The sequence below is a fragment of the Larus michahellis genome, chromosome 2 (genome assembly GCF_964199755.1).
Source record: "Larus michahellis chromosome 2, bLarMic1.1, whole genome shotgun sequence".
NCBI classification, from domain to species: domain Eukaryota; kingdom Metazoa; phylum Chordata; class Aves; order Charadriiformes; family Laridae; genus Larus; species Larus michahellis.
This window is the reverse complement of record NC_133897.1, coordinates 125,007,694-125,028,215: the sequence shown is the minus strand read 5'-3', so window position 1 is coordinate 125,028,215 and position 20,522 is coordinate 125,007,694. Positions and strand designations below refer to the sequence as shown.

Here is a 20,522-nt window from a genome sequence, read left to right as displayed (position 1 = left end):
TATGACTGAATGCAAAAGATTAGTTAAAAAAGTATTTATTTTCTATTTTTTCTGTTATGTTCCATTACAAAAAGAAACAAAAACAAAACATAACAAAAACAAAACAGAAGATAGCATTTTATTAGTGGTACATTAATGAGCTTAAACAACTAGGTGACTAATGTTTGTCACAAATACATATTACAAACAACCACAAATCCATAACTAAAAATTAAATAAATAATTAGAATATTTTTCTTAAATCTTTACTATTTATAAAATATATAGCACTTTCTATTACATTTTTCAGTCATTTTTATCCATAACAAATTAAAACTTATGACATATATTGCAAATATGCTAAAGGGATAAGAAGAATTAAAAAATCAAAGTTCCTGGAGGTATGAAATAGTAAATTGGTTAATGTTTATCAATTTATTATCGTATATCCAGATTGTGCATATTCTGCAAAAATAGCAATTTCTTCAACTAATATACATATTTTTCTTTATAGTATTATAAGATGAAGTTTTTAAATGTAAAGCTTCATGGATTTATGTTTCTGTTTTATAGTTGTACCTAATATGTAACTTTCATTAATATATACTCAATATCTTCCATTAGTATATACTAATATATACACACACACACACACACACACTATGCATTATATATTAGTATATACTGAATAACAAAAGAATTTCTATAATATATAGTTGGGATTCTTGTGGAGAAAGTTGTTGAAAGGGGAAGGCATGTATACCATCGTGAAAACTGACTAGGTTATATAAATGAAAGCATTTAGGTTTACATTGTTCAATGTATTTTAATAGATTATGCAATGCACTGTAATAATATACAGAATTAAAAAAAAATAATTATTTTTATTCCAGTATTCCCATGTTTTTCTCTATGATTCCAACAGAATCTATGATTCCAACCGCTATCTCTGCTAAACTTCCTGAAAATGGAGCCCAGCGAGTAGAAATGTGTTGGCGTTACAGACCTTATTCCAGGAAAATAGTAAAATTGCACTTAAGAACCATCCAAGTCAGGAAAGCACTCAAGCTCAGATATGACTTTATTTGTTTTTAACCTGAATGTTAATCACACACTCAAGCACTCTTACTGATACACGGATGCCCTTGCCACAGTCGTTAATACCGCCCCTGACTGTATAAGAGGTTTAGAGGCTCCATTATGTAGCTGAGAGTACAGTTTGGCCGTCTGTCTGAGCAAAGGGGGTGAGGGGACAGGGACGTGTGCCTGGGGACCTCAGAGCAAATATTCAGGTGCCTATCTGTGGTAGACGGGGACAAAGACACAGCAGGGGGAGGGCTGACCAGCACGGGGTAGCCTGCTTGCGGTCAATACTGGCCCTGTGCAGTGAGGGAACAAGGCGATGCAGAATAACCTGCTCTGGGCACCCACCAGACTTCTTCAGCTTCATTCTGCCCCTTGCTGCAACGCAGCATCCCCCTTCAGGCACTAAGCTCTAGAGGGCTGTCCTGTGAAGCTCAGCTTTCTAGGGTCCTTCAAGAACCCATGGTGCACGAGCAGCAGCCGCTGCAGAGACAGAAATGGCTGGCACCAGCAGCTGGCAGCCGTGTTGTTAGCATCTCAGAGGGTTTGTTCCTTTGGACTCACTTCAGCCGCATGGTCTGAAAGCCCATCAGGACTCAGAATTCCTATAGATGTGATGCTTATCTAGTTTCATCCTAAAAACCCAGTTCATGCACTTAAATATAGCTCTGTGGTATGAAGAATAGCACAGTGAGTGGCAGCAGGAAGGAGCCTGGCTTCAAAAGCACATTCCCGATAAAATGAAAGCACTTACGTAAAAGCACTTCTGCCTCCTTAGAAAGAGAGACACACAAACATGCATGCACCTTCAGAGATCCTAAGTTCCATTCCTGCCTTGTATTTCCTTTCTGAGAGCCTCAATTCCTACCTTAGGCTTCTAAGACAGATACTTAGATTTTTGTGTGAGTGTCTCCCATGTTTCCCGTCATGCAGCACTGGCCAGAGGTGCGAGCCCAAAGTATGAATTCATAATTCCCAAAGTTAAACATTTTAAAATCAGCTTAAACTTTTTTCCAGACACTACATTTTTCAGAGACCAGACCCTGTACGGAAGAAGATCTTTCTTTTTGGCATAGGGAATACTCCAGGGTACTTAGACAATGTTAGGTAGCAAAGATGTTGAATTTCTAAGGGCAGCAACTGTACATTCATAAGATATTCAGCCTTTTTAACATTTTGTTTTATGTAAGAAACATCTTAAGGCATTGAATGAACCAAATCACATTTGAAATAATAGGCTGCAGTATTGACGACTACCTACTCCTGTGTTTTAATTGTCCAATTTGAGGTGTTCTGATAAAGTCTAAGTGCAAAAAGTAAACAAATGTATTTTTGTGGAATCAAGATCTAATTTGGAAAAGATTGTTTTTCATTATTATTATCTCAAAGAATATTGATACCGAATATTATTGTTTTACATTCTTAAGAACTCTAGTTTGAATAGCCAAAATTTCAAATTACTGGTTTTCGTAAGTAACCCACTTACAACTAGTTTGTCTCCACAAACTTCTTCCTGCACTTAATTAACAAAATAAAATGGCCAACATTTAAAAATATGCTGATTTTTACCTCAAAGGTCCCTTCACGCTGCTGGAATGCAAAGCTCTTTTGAAAATCTGGCACTGTATTTTTAAATAGATGTAGGAAATGAAACATATCCATTCACTGATGAAATCCAGAATAACATATATTCAAAACTGTAACACTTTCATAATAACCTAGCATACGGTTAGTTCTGTGAAGGTCGGGTCATCTAAAATTTCCATCATAAAGCAAAGCAAATCAAACCAAATATATTTAGTTATACTTAAGAGTACATATTCTTGGTATACTATATAACATCACTTCAATAAGCACAGTACTATAAAGAATCTGTTTTATTAAACTTATTGAAGAATATCATGACATAAAGAGAACAAATTACATTTTATGCCACGGGTTGGCTGGTTTGCTTTTTTTTGTTAAAATATTTTCTTTCATTTGCATACAGATTTTAAGCAAAAGCTGATAGGTCTTTATAATTTTGTTATTTCATTGTCACTGGGCTGTGTTGACTTACAGAATACTGGTATTCATTATTTGTCACATGTGAAATGAGAAGCTGCAACATAGAACCTGGGTTTTGATATATGCCTATGAAGTTCACTACGCTTTAAATGAGAATCTCCTGTAGGTATCTAAATGAAAAATATAGCTATTTAATATGTTTCTAAATTATATTTTGCTATTTCAGGATTAGTTATAACAAAGAGTTTAAAATTTTCCCTCTTTGGTTCAAGACTGAATTTCTGACCAACTTGCTCTAAAAGGGCAAGTGTGGACACAGAGTCACCTCTGAATATTCTCTAAGGTCCGTGCACAAACCCCTGCTGCATTTACAAACCAACACTGACCTGCGGTCAAGGCTACGGCATTTTATATTCTCACAACATCACTTTGATCCTCTTGAAAATAAAGGTATTGGTTAAGCCCCACCAGTTTAGCTCTTTGAAATATAGGGGTTTAGAAAAACAACAAAAAAATCAATCTACAGGCTGATATTTGTCTCTTAAATGTCACATATTTAATGCCCAGTTACAAAAGTCTCCTTGATGAACACAGCAGTTCTACAATCAGAATATGTGACAGACAGGATACCCTGGTAGAGTCTCAAAAGTTTATGTCATTACCTCCGTTCTGCACAAGGAACATTTTTTTAAGAAATTTTTGCAGGGTGGTGGGGGGGGAGGCTTTCATATCACGGAATCCCTTAATTTACAGCAATTTGCAATGACATACTTTTTGGGTTGGGTAAATGTGACGTTCATTTAGGCAGATTAAACAAGGTCCCTTAAACAACTCATGGTTTCAGTGGTACGACTGTGCACATAACATGAACGGTTGAAGGAAAGACTTTCAACTGGCAGCTGATGAGTTTTAGATTCTGCTATTAGCAGCAGAAAATTTACCGAGGTGTTCGCACATGCCAGCACTGTGATAGCTGAATGCCACAGCAACGCACTAAAATTTGGAAGGAGGTGATTCGGGAGCAGATTCAGAGAACTGTCATTAACAGATATCGGGCTCCTGTTTTCAGCGCTGTCAGTGCTCTGTCAAAACTTGTTTCCAGTATATGCTTTCTTGACAAGGACGGTGCCTGAGTTACCACCGTTAAACCCCTTATACTGTTGTAGCTTTGGATTCAAAATATCTGGTGTTTCTACTCTCTCGGGAACAAACTCAAGATCCCACGGACAGCCATGGTAGTTTTATGTGTCATTCGGAGACCAGGATGTGACCCTCTTATTTAGGGACAATTAATATAAACAAAGACATGATGATGACTATGAAAATGTTGGATTTTGATGACACTTAAAGCATTTAATAGCTGAATTACGACATCATTCCATTGTATTTAGCATGGAAAATAAATGTGTAACCCTTGGCGATGTACTAGTAGAGAAGTAAGTGTGTACTGAAAGTCATTTGAAAGTGATAAGCGTCCCCAAAAAATATACTTTCAAATTATTTGGAACTAGTATCAAGTGATCAGCTGTATTTCAAGGCAAGGATACTCTCACAGACATAAATACAAATACTTCTACTGCAAAGCAAAAAAGAAAGAGACATGATTTTCCCCTACAGTTCATTCCTCTTTTTTTTCCTGCCTTGTATTTTTGAATTGTTCCCATTTTGAAAAAGCTTTTCTCTAGCTTCACTTTTGAAGTTTTAATTATGTTCATATGTAGACAGGGATGTGACAGAATTAGTCTTTCTGCTAAACAAGGCAGATAGTGTCCATAACCCTTATGTGCTATGTGCTTCTATAACAAGTTAAAGTGGGAAAAAAAAAAAAGAAAAAAAAAACAAACAAGTTTTGATTTCAATACAATAAACAGAATCCCCACAAAGTAATATTTAAAATGTTATGTACGCGCTGTAGCTGCACTAGCTGTTCTTCCTGCAGTTTTTTAGGTTCTCTTATCCTGTCTGGCAAAAAAAGTCCCTCACCATTTCTGTTGTTTCAGGTATATCCCACGCATACTCCCACCATTTTTCCATCTTCACTGATGTATGTAATAGCACAAAATTAAATTATTTTGCAAAATGATATTTAAATAAAGTTATTCATTTAAAATTTACAAGTCACTCAGATTTCATCATTAAATGACACTCTGAAACTAGTATGTGGTCCAGAGTGATGTAATATTCTTAACGTACAAAGATATTATGCATTCTGTCATCTGTTCTTTATAGGTTATTTAATTTATTCCTGTCTTTTGCTAACAATATATATAAAAAAGAAATTATTAAGAATCCAAAGGGTGGACTCATTTTTCAAGAATAATGTAGAATGTCTATTTTGTTGAGAGCCTGAGGGGAACAGAGTTCCTACTTATGATGTGAAATCAAGGTTAAACATGGAAACAATGTATTAAGCAGATTGTTTCTGAAACACATTCAACAGCTAAGTCTTGTGAACAAAGACTATTAGATTGACAGAATTTAATTCTTGACAAAAAAAAAGGGAGGAAGAAAATAGTAGACATGATATTTTATGCACTTGCACTTGTGATTAAAATGAAATTCATTTTGTATTATTTTTACTTGAGGAAGAGGGACTTACTCATGGAAAGGTGTTTCGCTTTTTGTGGCTGGCTTTTTTTTTTTTTTAGGTATCAGTCCAATATGGCTATATCTTTGTTGTTGTTATTGTTAGACTGAAAGAACAAAATACAAAAGGTAGCATGACTCCATGTATGGACACAAGTATGGATTTACAACAGTGCTTAAAGTGCTTTCTTATTTGAGGAGATACTTACACAAATGCCTTTTCATGCTTATCTCCTTGTCACCATGTACTATATGCTTGTTGCTTGCTCTTATGTCATTTATAATATAATGATAGGGTATTAAGTTCATACTCAGAATTTAGTATATCGTCATAAAAAACATCTGAAAACAGGAAAATGACAATTCTATTTGTGTATTATTACAGCAATTTGAAAATTTTATTAAATACTGAAGTGCTTCATTTCGTCATTTATTCCTTTGCTTCCAGTGTTGCTTAAAGCACTATGTAAGTACAAATAGATCATACTAAAAGCATATCCATCCTATTCTGGGGTTTCGACTAGGTTTATTTACTGATGTCTTGCAGAACAGAGATGAATTTATGATCCCACGTGACCATTTATCTGCTGATGCTGCAAGATGTCTTGCCTCCAGGATTGGTTTCCACGTATATGGTTCACCAAAGGTCTACATCTTATGAATATATTTATACATTGTTATGTCTTGTTGTTAAGTGGCAGTGCCGTAATGCAAGATGTCAAGTAGTATACTTTAATTTGCCAGTACCAGAAGTTGTGGGAGCAGCAGAAGCTGTGGCTTGACTGCCTACATACAAAGGGTCCAAACAAGCCACTTTGGCTGCAAAGAATGAGTGGATACAGTGAAGGACCGCAAACAGGTTGGAAAACTCCAGCTCCTGGAAGTGAAAACAAAAAGATTAAACATGAAACAAAAGAACACCTCACGAACATATATGCAGGAATGGACCACTATTCAAATAGCAATAATTTTAATAGTTTGATGTAATTCTGCTAATGTGCCTGACAATTCTCCATTATAGGCACTTAGACATTGAACCATTCCCATTCAGTAAATAATTGTTTGGAGCCTAAGATGGACAAATTTCTGAGTTAATTGTCTCCATAGAAATATGAGATCCTACTGGCTAAAGGGGAAGGAAAGGGACACCACATAATAAGTTTTTATTGACTCAGATTAATACAAATCTGTCACTTTTGCAGGTTAATTTAGCTAGAAATTAAATGACTGCACCATAACTGTCTACGCATCTCTGGACTACTACTGTATACCCAATGTGCCCACAAAGATCAATAACATTGAGTTCCACATATATTATATTTGTTCATCACATCACCTCACACTGGTAGCTATTATCTTACTTATGGTGATTCTCTATTTAAGAAAAAAAAAACAAAAAAATTCAAAAATTGCTACCATCACAGTTATATTCTGGATATGTTCTCATTGAAAGGGTATTATTGGACTGAAGAAAAAGGACTAGATTCCGTGTTTTAAATTTATCAGCAATATTAGACAATTTCTACTTCAATTTACACTTCTTTATAGCTCCTCAGCATGTGATTAGACTACCTGGGACTCTTTTAGACACCACTACAGAGGAAATAAATGAAAACTACATTTTTTCACATAAATTTGCTCCTTTGTGTCTAATTGACTTTATCTAATCAAGTTTTTTTTTAGCTTATCTTCAGTATGTGTTTTTGGAGTTGGCATCTAATCAATAAATATATGTTGTATTTGAAAGCAAATATTGAGGTATTTGAATAGATGTATGTGCAGGGATGGTGGTGCAGAGTTACTATCTTTCTGCTTTGGGTCACTGCCTATACAGATTTCTTCACTGTAACATGAAGCCAGTAACAGGTATCTGTGGTATATTCTATTTGTCTTTCTGTCCAGCACTGGTGTTTCCAGGCTATGTAGTGCCGAGGGTTTTGCTTTTTTGTTTAGAAGAATATTGATAATGTTGTAAATTCAACAAAAATTGCTAAATCTCTCAGAATGACATTAACCTGCAATTTTCTGCCTCTTGAGATTTCCTGGAAGATGTTGTTTCATGTAATTCATGGAGACCTTTACAAATCCCTCATGTGCAAGGGGGAACAACTGCCTGACAGCAGACAGCTGCGTGTGCGGAGTGTCCAGCGATGTACTGAATGGGTGGAGCTTTGTTCAGCTCTCTTGCAACCTGAGCAGATGTCCTTCAGATGCGCTCAGAAATGAATTTACAACATCCCATGAGCTTCTTTAAACTCCCCTAACTACCAATTCTCAATAAAGAAGATAAAGTTTACGCCAAGTTTCACAAACCTGCCATCTGTGTCCATTTAAAAAAATCTGTTTAGAGCCATTCTCATTTTTAAACACTGTGAGAAGGGCAATTTTATTACTATGCCAAAGGTCTTTTTCTTCCCTCAAATTTCAAAATAAGAAAATTTATCATAGATAGGAACACAATGTAAATTCAAAGATGAGGAAACAAGGAATTATGGAAGCTATTTCAGAATAAGAAATATCAGTCATTCAAATTAAGTTACTTTTCAGTCAACTCCTTCTTATTAACATTATTCCTCCTTCTGGTACTATAAAAATAAAACTGATGCTTAAGGTGAGAGAATAAATATTTAGTAGAACAGTGAAATATTCGTAATATCAATTCCATGTGTTATCTGTAGAAAGACTACATTTGCCCCTATGTCTCAACAGGATAAGGCTATTAAAACTAATATTACCATTTGAGAATTGTTCGAGTCAATTAGATAACCCTACTAGCTGAAAGTTCTTACTGTTGTAATTACAGCTACTGGACACTGAATTTTCACAGTGCATTAGTACAATTATTATGCATTAGTACAATTATAACCAACAGTTATCACAGGTGTTTCTACAACAGTAACACATTGGAAAGATCCATTGCTCAATGGACCTTCAAGGAAAGAACACAGCCTCTGAAGGTTCCACTGGATTACTATTATTGATAGCAATGATGATGCAACACAGACATTGTCTTGACTGCAAAGATGAGCACTAAGAAGTCAGCAAACACTAGATTACTATTTGCCACGAAACGTTATTCCTATTTCAATGTCGACATGCATATTTAACTGGAAATTAAAGCAATGTGAAGCACAGTAAACTGACTGATATATGGTGAGTACATACAGGCCTGATTAACATCTGCAGCTCAGTTCACAGGAGCCTGATTGATGGGAACGTGGTCTACCAAGAAAAACACTTTTCTGGCAGATTAGCATAATAACAAGAAGGCTTAATGAACAGATAAGACTTCATGTAGAGCTGCTGACAGACAAAACATTCCCTCCCTTCTGCTGAGAACTTGCACTTTTAGCTGCCCATGGGTCTCCACTACTGCCAGCAGATGGAGGGGAACCCCCACCCTTTTGTGCACACCTAGCCACCCCTGGTTGTTTTCATATATACTTTGTCATTAGTCATCCTCTTGTCTGAATACATTTTCATCTAGGCAGGGTATTGTGTATTGCACACCCAGCTTCAGATGGAGTTTCAAATAAACAAACAGGCAATCCCTAAGAAACCCGAAGAAATATGCAGTGAAGCCATTAAAGTTGCTACCAGAAGGGAAAATCAAATGCTCTGAATCCCCAAAAAACAAAGAAATCCAAACTTAAGCCACAGCTACTTGTCCATGCCCAATTACACAAACTACTACTATTCCGATTTCCAGACTGTTGTATGTACACCTCACCTAAGACCCTACTCTCCTAGGCATATCAGTGGACCCTCCGGTCTTCAAAATGTCTTTCTAAACTATCTCTTGATCAAACTACTCTCACCCTAAATTGCTGTCATTATACCAGACATTGCCAGATTATTAAACTGAACATTCAGTTTCTGCTGAGGACAATGTAAGTGGGCAGGTATGTGAGAAAGATGTAGCCATTGAGCATGGTCAGAAGTGTTTGGGAAGTCTAGTAACCTTTCACAAAGAAAAACTGGATTGAAAGGACAGAGATGGAAAGAGAAACCAGAAAGACAGTGCCCCCAGATGAAAAAAATCCCCACTCTTATTGCATTATATTAATGATACGACTACATAAACAATACGCATACAAAATCAAGCAATTGTAAGTTTGTAAATACTCATCATCTGGTTAGAAAAAAATATTATCTTTCATCCATATATAAACTGCTGATATGAGAAGATATTTGTTCTTTCATCAAATGTGGTGTTACATGGTCATAGAATCTGATCTAAAATAAATATTAAACAGACAATCCATGTGCAAGACATGGGGAAACTAAAAATTAAGTCACACAAACGTGCACAGGTCAGAAATCTGAACTCAGAATACAGTCACTGCAATTGAGCAATCACTTTGTAAAAATCCTAAGGATGCATACTTAAAAACCATTTAAAGATGATATTCTAAATTTGAAGAGCACTGTGAGGCTCACAGAAAAACCCTCAAGGCTAAGAACAAGGATTAATTTAAATTTTATTTTGGAGAATCTACTTAAAATGAGCAGGAATGTCAGCCTGGAAAACGGTGCAAGCATCCATCAAGACACCTTGCAACACTTGAAAGGGAGCATTTTGTTCACATTACAACAGCAGTAACGCAGGCTATTTGTCTTATTTTAGATTAGGTTTCTATACAAGATAATTTCAAGTACAAAATGAATTGGCATTACTATTAAGGTAGTATAAATTAATTAATAAGTATTAATGCTACATCCTTGAAGTTACACTCTTTCCTTTTCTGATACCATATTTCTGCCCTCTTCTGTTCTCCGTATTCAAATAGGCAAAGAAAACTGACGGTATCTTTATCTTGATGTGCTGATTTTTGTATTCACTTCGGTTTTGTAACACTCAGCTTGTGGGTTCAGCTGGTCGGTGAACAAAAGCTAACCTGATGCAGCGCAGCTCTGTGACCTTGCCTGAGTTTTTCTGACAAAACTGTTGAGCTGCGAAAAAGCCCTGCAAGTTGAGAAAGGTGAAAGCACAGACCGAAGTGTAGATTTTGAGTTATACATATCTTTTCCAAGGCACAGAAACTCTCATTTCACAGAAATTACCGATTGGTGCGTTTGCTTACAGAATTCAAACGGAAATTGCATGTAGTAAGAAAAACAGTGATGATGTTGATTTTTATACACATTACATACTCCAACGTTTGGGAGCACATATATATATATACACACACATATATACACACACATATATATACGTGCATGTGTATATATATATCTCTCGAAACAGTATCTCTCATAGATTTAAGATACTCTTCATTTTTGTAAGAAAAATATAAAGCAGTTCCTATTGCAGTGGTCCATTACTTAGCCAGGTAAAATTAAAGAGCACAGCACACTGAGTTTATTACAGTCCTGAGATTGCGTTAGCCTCTGGAAGCTGTTGTGATACTGGAGAGACACTATGGATCATTACACTATAGCTAAACAAATAGGTAAATAGATAGGTAACTAAGCGAAGGTTCCTAAGTGAATCCCTCTGTGTCTTACAGATGAGGCGAAAGCTTTGCCCTTCTGTGCTTGGTTTTTTCAACCCACCCCCAACAGCTCAGTAAGAACAAAGGAGAGGGACACGTAGGCTCCACACTCTGCCAAGCCGACAGCTCTATTTTGTAGCTCTCAGTCAGAAAAATTTTGTCTGACTGTGCAAACTTGTGCAATATCTCCTGCTGAGTGACAGCTGGGAAATAACCTACAGATTGGAAAGTCTAAGGTGTATCAGTGATTAATGTTGCCCCTAAGTGGTTTTCTTCTCAGAAACCACTTAGACCTTGCCTTAGAGCCCTTCAAAGTTAGGTGTTTGCATCCAGGCACCCTGACATGGACCCACTGGTGTGACCTATGGTAATTACGGTTCAGATTTTTGTCACTGGAATTGCTTAAATCTACAAGGAAACACTTCTCTTATACTACACTATATATCTTTACAGTAATATATTACTTACAGAGAAGCCAAACAAAAGCATCAACATAAAATCTCTACAGGTAAAAAAGGCAGTATTTTAACAATATCTGAGAGAATAATGCAAATGTTTAAATATCTTAAATTACTTTCAAACTGAAAAGAAGTAAACCTGGTGAAACTGTAAGTAAATCCATAGCACATGTTGTATGTCTCAAAGCATGCCATTTTGAATTTTGTTACATCAGGCATGAAGCACATTATAAAAGAATTTTGACAGCATTATAAAAATATTAAGTTATTCTGTGTCACTGAAAGTCTGTCACTTAGGAATATGAACTCTGGTGGCAAGTGTGTTTCTCGAAAAAAAAAGCTGACTGATAAATGGATGTGGTTCTGCATTTTTTCTCAAAAAGTATTTTTCCTATATTCTTCTAACGTTAACAGTGATATCTCTGTATATTCCACCAGAATACAGAGGAGATACTGGATAATTATGAAGACAGTATGGCTAAAATTTAAATGGTGGTGCAGAATTATTTTTTTCCAAGCAATGTCCATCTACAAGTCTGAATGTATTTTTAGAATAATAATAAATTTATCAAAATTTTGGATCAAAACTCAATAGGTAAGCACTCTGACACTCTTAATTCTCTAGATAATGAGTAAGTGTTCTAAAGCTAATGGATATTATCACACAGATACAACATGCCATAATCACACACACATTGGGATAGCATGAGATAGACAAAATGTGCAGCATTGTAAAGGAAGGAAGACAGGAAGCATTTTGGATTTTGATAACTCATATTTTTACAGGAAGGAATTCTATAGAATCATAGAATCATTTAGGTTGGAAAAGACCTTTAAGATCATTGGGTCCAACCGTAAACGTAACACTGTCAAGTCCACCACTAAACAATGGCTTTTAAATACCTACAGGAATGGTGACTCAACTACTCCCCTGGGCAGCCTGTTCCAATGCTTCATAACCCATTCCATGAATAAATGTTTCCTAATATCCAATCTAAACGTCCTCTGCTGCAACTTGAGGTCATTTCCTTTTGTCCTGTTGCCTGTTATTTCGGAGAAGAGACTGACCCCCACCTGGCTACAACCTCCTTTCAGGTAGTTGGAGAGAGTGATAAGGTCTCCCCTCAGTCTCTTTTTCTCCAAGCTAAACAAACCCAGTTCCCTCAGCTGTGCCTCATAAGACTTGTTCTCTGGGCCCCTCACCACCTTCATTGCCCTTCTCTGGACACACTCCAGCACCTCAATGTCTTTCTTGTAGTCAGGGGCCCAAAACTGGACACAGTACTCAAGGTGTGGCCTCACCAGTGCCACGTACGGGAGGGTGATCGGTTCCCTGGTCCTGCTTGCCACACTATTCCTGATACAGGTCAGGATGCTATTGGCTTTCTTGGCCACCTGGGCACAATGCCAGCTCATATTCAGCCAGCTGTTAACCATGTTGAAAGCAATATTATTTAAAAAGAAATCAAACAACAAGAACACCCACCACCCCAGCACCCATGGCCAGACCACCTCACATTTGCAGGGAGTAACTGAATTATAAGGCATTAAATATGTTAACACATTCCACCAGTGCCATAGCTGAAAGTCAGAGATGGAGGAAAGCAAACCTTGGAGGCAAGAAAAGCAGTAGTCTCAGATGGGGTATGCATATGCCATAGCAGGTTCTGCATAGAGCATGTTAGTGTTAACGACAAAGGGGAAAAAAGCACTCTCAGTTCTAGTGACTCTCTTAAGCTGTATCAAAGCCATGCCCTTCTTCTACATTACTGGTTGGGAACACAGAAGTGAAGAGCCCTAATATGTTGGGAGATGGCTCCTCAGATCTTTGGTTTTGTTCTTGGCTGTGCACTCTCATTTCACTATATTCTGATTATTCCCTGTTTAAAATAACTGGCAAAAAAAAATTATCTTCATGTAAAGAAAATGTTACGCTCTCTTTCCCCTTATAACAGTGGGTCTCCACGCCATCTGAAGCACCGAGCTGCATTTAACAGGTGATGATAGCTGTGGCCATGAATATTCATCACAACCTTTAACAGATGTTTTACAAAATTCCCATCATATGATTCCAAATGAAGCCTGCATACAGTATGCATTTCTGAAAATCTGATTAACATTTCCTAATGACTCAGGAGTTCCCCAAATAGCTATACCTCTAACTCTGCAATGCTACTTAAGTCCAAAATATAGAGGTTTGATTGTTCCACCTCCTCTCATGCTGAATAGTGATTTAAATCCATTAAAGGTTTAAAGGATACAGAAGGGGCCTATCCATAGAATTTTAAACTAACCAAAGTTGAAAAAATATGATCCAAGAATCTTCACATTCATTTTATAGCCACATTTATCTATATTTCTTAGTCTAAGCAACATATTTCATACGTAAACAAATTGAAATGTATAGAAGTGCTCATTACAAATGCTGTAGCACTTCCAAAGACAACATACTCTGACAATTTTTTATCATGATATAACTGATACGCTTTGATCACCAAGAAAATGAATTAAAAATAACAAATTTTTATTTCCAAATTAGTCAATGTGAAAGTTTAAATTTATAATGAAGAGAAGCAACCAGGGAACATGACAACATATTAATAAGCATGCTAGCAAGTTTGTATAACATTCTTCCTTCATAAGGCAGAAGGTAGAATGTCTACCTTGCTAAAAGGTAGAAAGATGAAAATTGCTATAAATAAAGCTATACTCAATTTGAGTGGGAATAAAAATAGGTATGATAAAGGTACCGGGATACCTCTGAGTATAACCTCCGCGGCTTATAAAATGATAAGCATGAAAGATTTAATTTAAAACACAAAACCATTTTGATGAAAACTATTTTTCTTCTTCAAAATCTAGATTTCATACTTTGCTTTTAATTTTTTTAATCTAATTTAGTATAAAAAATACATTGTAGTTTTATTGAAAAAAAAGAATCACTGTCCCATTCTTGGATTCCTATGAAATTTCTTTAGTCCTACAATCATTTTTTAATACAATAACAATAGCAGACAGATATTAGAAAAATAATGATGAGTTTCATCCTTCAGCTGTACTTAGGAGCATGATAAAATTTTCTAATTATTTGCTTAAGGGAAAATTATCCTCACAACATTAGGTTGTTGTTATGTTTTCTTATTAGCGATTAAAAGAAATCCTGTACTATTAAAAAAATTTCTGAAGAAAATTGGAAGTAAGAAAATATTTATCTTTGAGATATATCAGAACATGAAGGTATTGAAAGCCATGCTTTGCCACATTTCATTGCTGTTGATTTAATGGGAGCTTTTATGTACATACATACATACATTGTATTGCGTACAACATTCAAAATCAAGTAAATAGTTGTTTGGTAGAAAACAATTAATCCCAAACGTAAGCGACATGCAGGAAAGAAAAATAGCTGCTTAATGTCGCTATTTGCATTTAAACAACTGCCCCCGATACAGTGTCTTTTTTGGTTGCATACTTTATTATGATATCCATATTTAGCTCTTTCAGACAACAATTTAGTTAACCATTCCCTTTTTGCTCACAGAACCGTATTGTTATCACATTCATTCAGCAATTTTCTGTCTGACACGATCAGGCAAAATGGTATAGCAAATGCTTCAAAAGCAAGGCTTAAAAGTAGCCAAGAAAACAGTCTTCAGTTTTACACAAAAAATGGGTTTCTAGTCAAAAAGACCTTTGATTCAGACTCTAAGGCAATTCCAGTTATCAAAGATCCTGAGAGATCACTTCTCACACACAGTGGGACAGTAAATGCCCTATTCTTAAAAGACAGAAATAAAACTAAGCCTAAATCTCTCAGGCTTACTGTTTTCCTAAATTAACTCTTGAATCAAAAGCACAACTGAAAAGACAACTTTTCTGATTTTGAATTAGACACAGACACAAAACTTCAGTCTTGTAAGGGAACTTTTTTTCTCTGAGAAATGAAAACAGATTTTAGACCTTTGCTGTTTTTTTTTTTCCCCCAGATTGACTTAAAGATATATTTTGCACCATTTCTTCATGATATGAGTATAGGTGAAAAACAAGGCATTCAAACTCTCAGCCAACTTTATCAAAATGATAGAGAGGAGAGCTGGCAAACGTGCCCAAAACCATATACAGCGAGTCCTAGTTTTTATTATTTTTCAATGTAATTACACCTTTCAAAAAACTTTAAGCTAGCAAAAATCCAAGCAATTGATTCAGTTTTCTTTTCTTTGAATTTCTTTCACTTTCTTTGCATTCTTTGTACATTACTTTGTATATCTTTGCACATACTTTGAACATTAATATTTCTAAGTAATTTTGTTTAATTTACTCCTCTGTTCCCCTAGCTGCTTTGATAAGTGCTTTTAATGTACATTGCCTTTATAAAACAAACAATGTATTGCTTTTACCTTTGCTTCAATTTGTTTAGTATCTTGGTTTTGGAACAAAAATTTGATTTTGCTCTTCCCGTCGTCTGAAGAACCTTTCAGCTGGGAAAACTTGTACCTCCAAAGTACAGCCTAGAGGAAGAAAAAGAAACACAAAAAAACCATACACAAGCAAGTTAGTGTAGTTCTCATTGAAAATTCCATTAAAAACAGTGGGTCTCCACCCAAGGGAATTTTTAACCCTTCTATGGTACATAATTATATCAATTGAGCAACATGTGATTTGATGTCCCTTTCATCACATGGATGTATTATACTTCAGAAGTGTATAATTCAGATCAGTCAGACTACATTTGTGAAAATTACTCTGAAATTCCTTTGTCTATATTTAATCCTGATTAAACAAATAAAGAAGATTAGCAAATTCATTGTCATGGCAAAAAAACAAAGATATTTTTCCACTGACTATCTGTGGATTCCTTAATCCATCTGAAGGGATAACCTGTCATAGAAGTCCTCACTTTTTCTTTCCACAGTAAAAAATCTAGTTGTATTAACATAAAGGGCATATCAAATTAAAAACAAATATCTATTTGTAAATGATAAAATAAAAAAGGAAACCCTGTAATGAGAACTTATTTTGAGTTTACTTATGAAAGCTCTAATAAGGAATTTGAGCAGACCATTAATTCTAAGCATATCAGTGGCCTTCCAAGGAATTATATTACAAATAATATTGTGTCTTGTTAAAAAGAAAGACAGATTGCTCTACAGAATAAACATGCAATTAATAAAATTTACAGCTGGCTAGAAAAACATCTTTTTTATATATCTAATGTGTATTTATGCAGAAGAAAGTACGTTTCAAATTTTTGGTTGCATACTTTATTATGATGTCCATATTTAGCTGTACATTTAGAAATGTACACTTTAGAAAGTACATTTCAAACTACTTTGCTTAAAAGTGGAAAAGAGCTATTTTTTATTGTCTTTTCAGCCTCATTTAAAGATATCCCCCCACACCCTCCAGATATTTTTAAGCACTAACATTTTTCATTGTGATTTCAGTAGTATTTCACATAATTATAAGGTCATTCTCACTCACATTGTGCTGTCACTTTGAGGAGACATTAATTTCACATGCATCGGACAACACAGAAACTTAAGGCAAGGAGTATTGTTTCATTTTCTTTTGTCTAAGGGTTTGTAAATGACTTCCCCTTAGTGGCATAGGATAACACTGCCATTGGTGCCCTTTGTCTGTATCTATGAATGGTTTAGTATCTACTTGAAATTAAATCGAATATGAGGGAGGTCTTTAACTGTCCTAAATCTATGCAGGTCCCTTTGCTTCAGGATGTGTTGTTCTCTTCATGTTAATGACTGGAAAAATCTCTAACCTGCACCAAGATAAATAAAGTTAACTGTGTTTGTGGTAGCAACATGAAGAGGGAAAAACCCAAAAGGACAGTATCATAAGTGCGCACAGTACACGAAGCAAGTGCTAGAAGTATTTTCCCCAAAATTGTCTCTATATATTTGCCACTCCCAGATAAAAAAAAAAAAAAACAACCCTAATCTCAGCAGAACTCATTCTCTGTGTGTATGTGACAGATAAACTCCCATGTACCATAAACAGAGTTAAGGACATTCTGTTTCAGATAAACTAGAGGAATTTGGCCATTTATGTGAAACTATATCATATTTGTTTCAGATGATGTCCTCCTGAGCCCACCAATCTATGCTAGAGAAAATAAAATAACTTCACTCAGCTCTATGTGCAATTCCTTTCATCTTGTTTGATCAATGATGTTTACTTATATCCTGTAGATAGTGAGTCAAAAAAAAACCAAAACAAAACAAAATAGCCCAGTATACCATTCAGGTGGCCATACTTCCTACCTACATTGTAAACTCCTTTTTTTACAGCTGTACGTAACACGACAAATCTTGTCAGAAGATCAAGACAATTGCCTTTCTGCAGCAACAGCAAATCTATTTAAGCATGTCATTTCCTGGATGAGAAATTTAAAGGGCATTGATGGTCTCTTTATCTCAGGAGAACAACAATGAAAGAAACAAGCTATCTCTTTTTCTTTCTTTCTCTTTCAAGCTCATCTTTCTCTTCTCTGCTGATGTATGGGGAGGCCAGGAGAGAGGTGCAGTAGTAAAAAGGACCCTTAGATGGGCGGGCAAAATCCCAGGGTACCTGGCCTTATTCCCAATCAGATTGAGTTCAAGTGAAGATGAAGGATGTGTAGAACTGCAGTCCTTGGGCATTTCCCATGCAGTTTTGCCACTCACTTCATTCCCGCTAAGAGGAAAGAGAATGCCAGTCACACAAAACCACTGGCATGATTCCAGAACATACTTCAGTTTATGCGTAACATTGGTTTTGGAGAGCCCTACTTACCAATGGCTCTTACTTAAGTACATTGCAAAATCAGGTCTACAGCGTGGCGGGGACAAAATCCTTCTTGAGACTAATCGCAGCAAGACTGCACTTCTTCCATCAGGGTATCAAAACAAGTTCCTAGAACTGACAGTTCAACAGCACACTTCATAGAGACTATTAAACACTCTTTGTCTAATGTGTAAGGAATAAAAATGCATTTGACAATGCATGAAATGATCCCCAAATGAAAGAACTATCTGTTTCTTTTGAATGATCTTTAACAAATTGCACACATTTTTTCCCAAAGATGTCCACATGAAGGAGGGTTCTTTTTGCAAAAATAACAGTGGGGAAATGTTGTGAGTTTTAAGTTATTAAGTCAGGAATACAAAGTATTTCAAACATTCAAGCTAGTCAACTTGGTTGCTTTTGTTCTAGAGAATTTCTGAGTGACAGTTCCTTCACCCTAGTTTGAACTGGGATGAATACTGGTTCACTCTGATACACTCTGGATGTGTCTACACTTCAACGTACCACACTACAGTAGGAGTATAACAACTGGATTAAACTAGATGTCCAAATTCTAGATAGCTAAAATTGGGTGAATTAGTTAAGCATATGCCCAGTAAGACCCATTTAATACCTTGCCTCACCAGAAGCTGAAGTGCTGCCCTGTATAGCCAGAACTGCACGTTTTGCATGTGCAGCAGATACACAAGATGATGCAGAACGTGGTGACCAGCAGTCAAATCACTGTCTTAAAATACAGTATCTTGGGGATCTCTGGGTTACTTCCTCATGTGGTTTCATATGTTTTGGGTGGGTTTTTTTCTTTTCATTTTTATTACTGCAAAATGCATAAGCAGTGAACAGGGACCAGACATATCCTTTTTCAATGACTACCTCATAGCGCCAAAGTAGAAAGGAGAAGCAAGACCTACTCACCTAAGCACCCAGTTTCACACAGATAGGTAGCTACAGCAGTGACATAAACACATGAGAGAGACAGTTTCACATGTTATCTTTCATGTTCCTATGTGTTGACTTCAGTGTCACGGTGCTCGCTGTGGTGACTGTTCTGAATTTTGATTTTAAAGGTTAATTCTCCTGCATTAGGAATAGGCACCCTTGGGTAATCTATATTGCTGTCAAAGCCAGGTGAATGATTTTTTCATGTTTTTGAACACTGCAGTTCCTCAGAACTATTTATTGAATGCTTGCCTCAGAGAGTTAACATAGGTTGATAAAATTATGTACAAATATATATATTTATTTATGTGTAGATTGACTTCTAAGCAATAAGTACATTTGTAAAACACGTTGGCTTTTTCACAAATTGCTAAAAACCTAAACGTGTGTCATATAAATTATTCCTAAATCAGTTCTTATGAATTATGAAAAATAAGCAGAAGTACTTACTGGTTTGAAGGTAAGAGTGTTACTGAGCTCAACACTCTATAATAGATTCTGATAGGGCTTCTTTAAGTTAATAAAAGCAGCCTGTTCTCTTCAATTGCTTTCCTTGTATAATCCTCAGTAACTGCATAACCTGCATCACTGAGAATATTTTACTGGACTATATATGGCACTTTTAGGAAGCAGTAAAATTTCATTTACCCTAAAATAGATTGGACAGGTGGACCAGGTGGCAATTCCTTTTAAAGCAAAAATTGCAACAAAATTCAAAAAGATTCTGTAGTATATCAGCTACTCGTGAGGACCCTGACCCTGAGACACTTCTCAAGTTGAGGGACAGAACCTTATCATGGCTTGATGGAACACCAAGATGAGAACTCAGTATGCAGTACTTATTGCCTTTAAAAGGGAATTCTCAATCCATGAGTAGAGACACAACTTGTGAATAACAGCAAACAGTCCAATTTAGAAACTGGGAACCAAGGTAATAGCATATACTGAAAATACCACCATCTTCACAATTTGCATACTTGCAGTGCGGTCATGGAAAATCTGACATAGTTAATCCAAGTTTTGAGAAATGCACTGTAAGAGGACAATCTCATTGTAAAAATACTGTATGTATCATGCATAACATTGAAAACAACTAGTAAGATAAAAATCCTTTTCCCAGTTATTATTCAGAGATCGCTTAGGCTGCTTTTTTCATTTTATACCATTTAATAAA

At 35.9% G+C, this 20,522-nt stretch overlaps 1 protein-coding gene across 7 annotated transcripts in view; it reads right to left on the bottom strand.

Moving 5' to 3' along the window:
- Positions 1 to 5,647: 5,647 nt before the first annotated feature.
- Positions 5,648 to 20,522, bottom strand: part of SNTG1 (syntrophin gamma 1) — a 352,251-nt gene continuing 337,376 nt past the window's right edge. For all 7 annotated transcript variants that reach the window (XM_074577005.1, XM_074577004.1, XM_074577003.1 and 4 more), the window contains 2 exons: positions 16,006 to 16,116; positions 5,648 to 6,532 (listed from right to left, as the gene is read on the bottom strand). In XM_074577005.1, the coding sequence (XP_074433106.1) occupies positions 6,374 to 6,532; positions 16,006 to 16,116 (270 nt within the window). In that variant the 3' untranslated portion in view covers positions 5,648 to 6,373. The remainder of the gene's footprint in view (positions 6,533 to 16,005; positions 16,117 to 20,522) is intronic.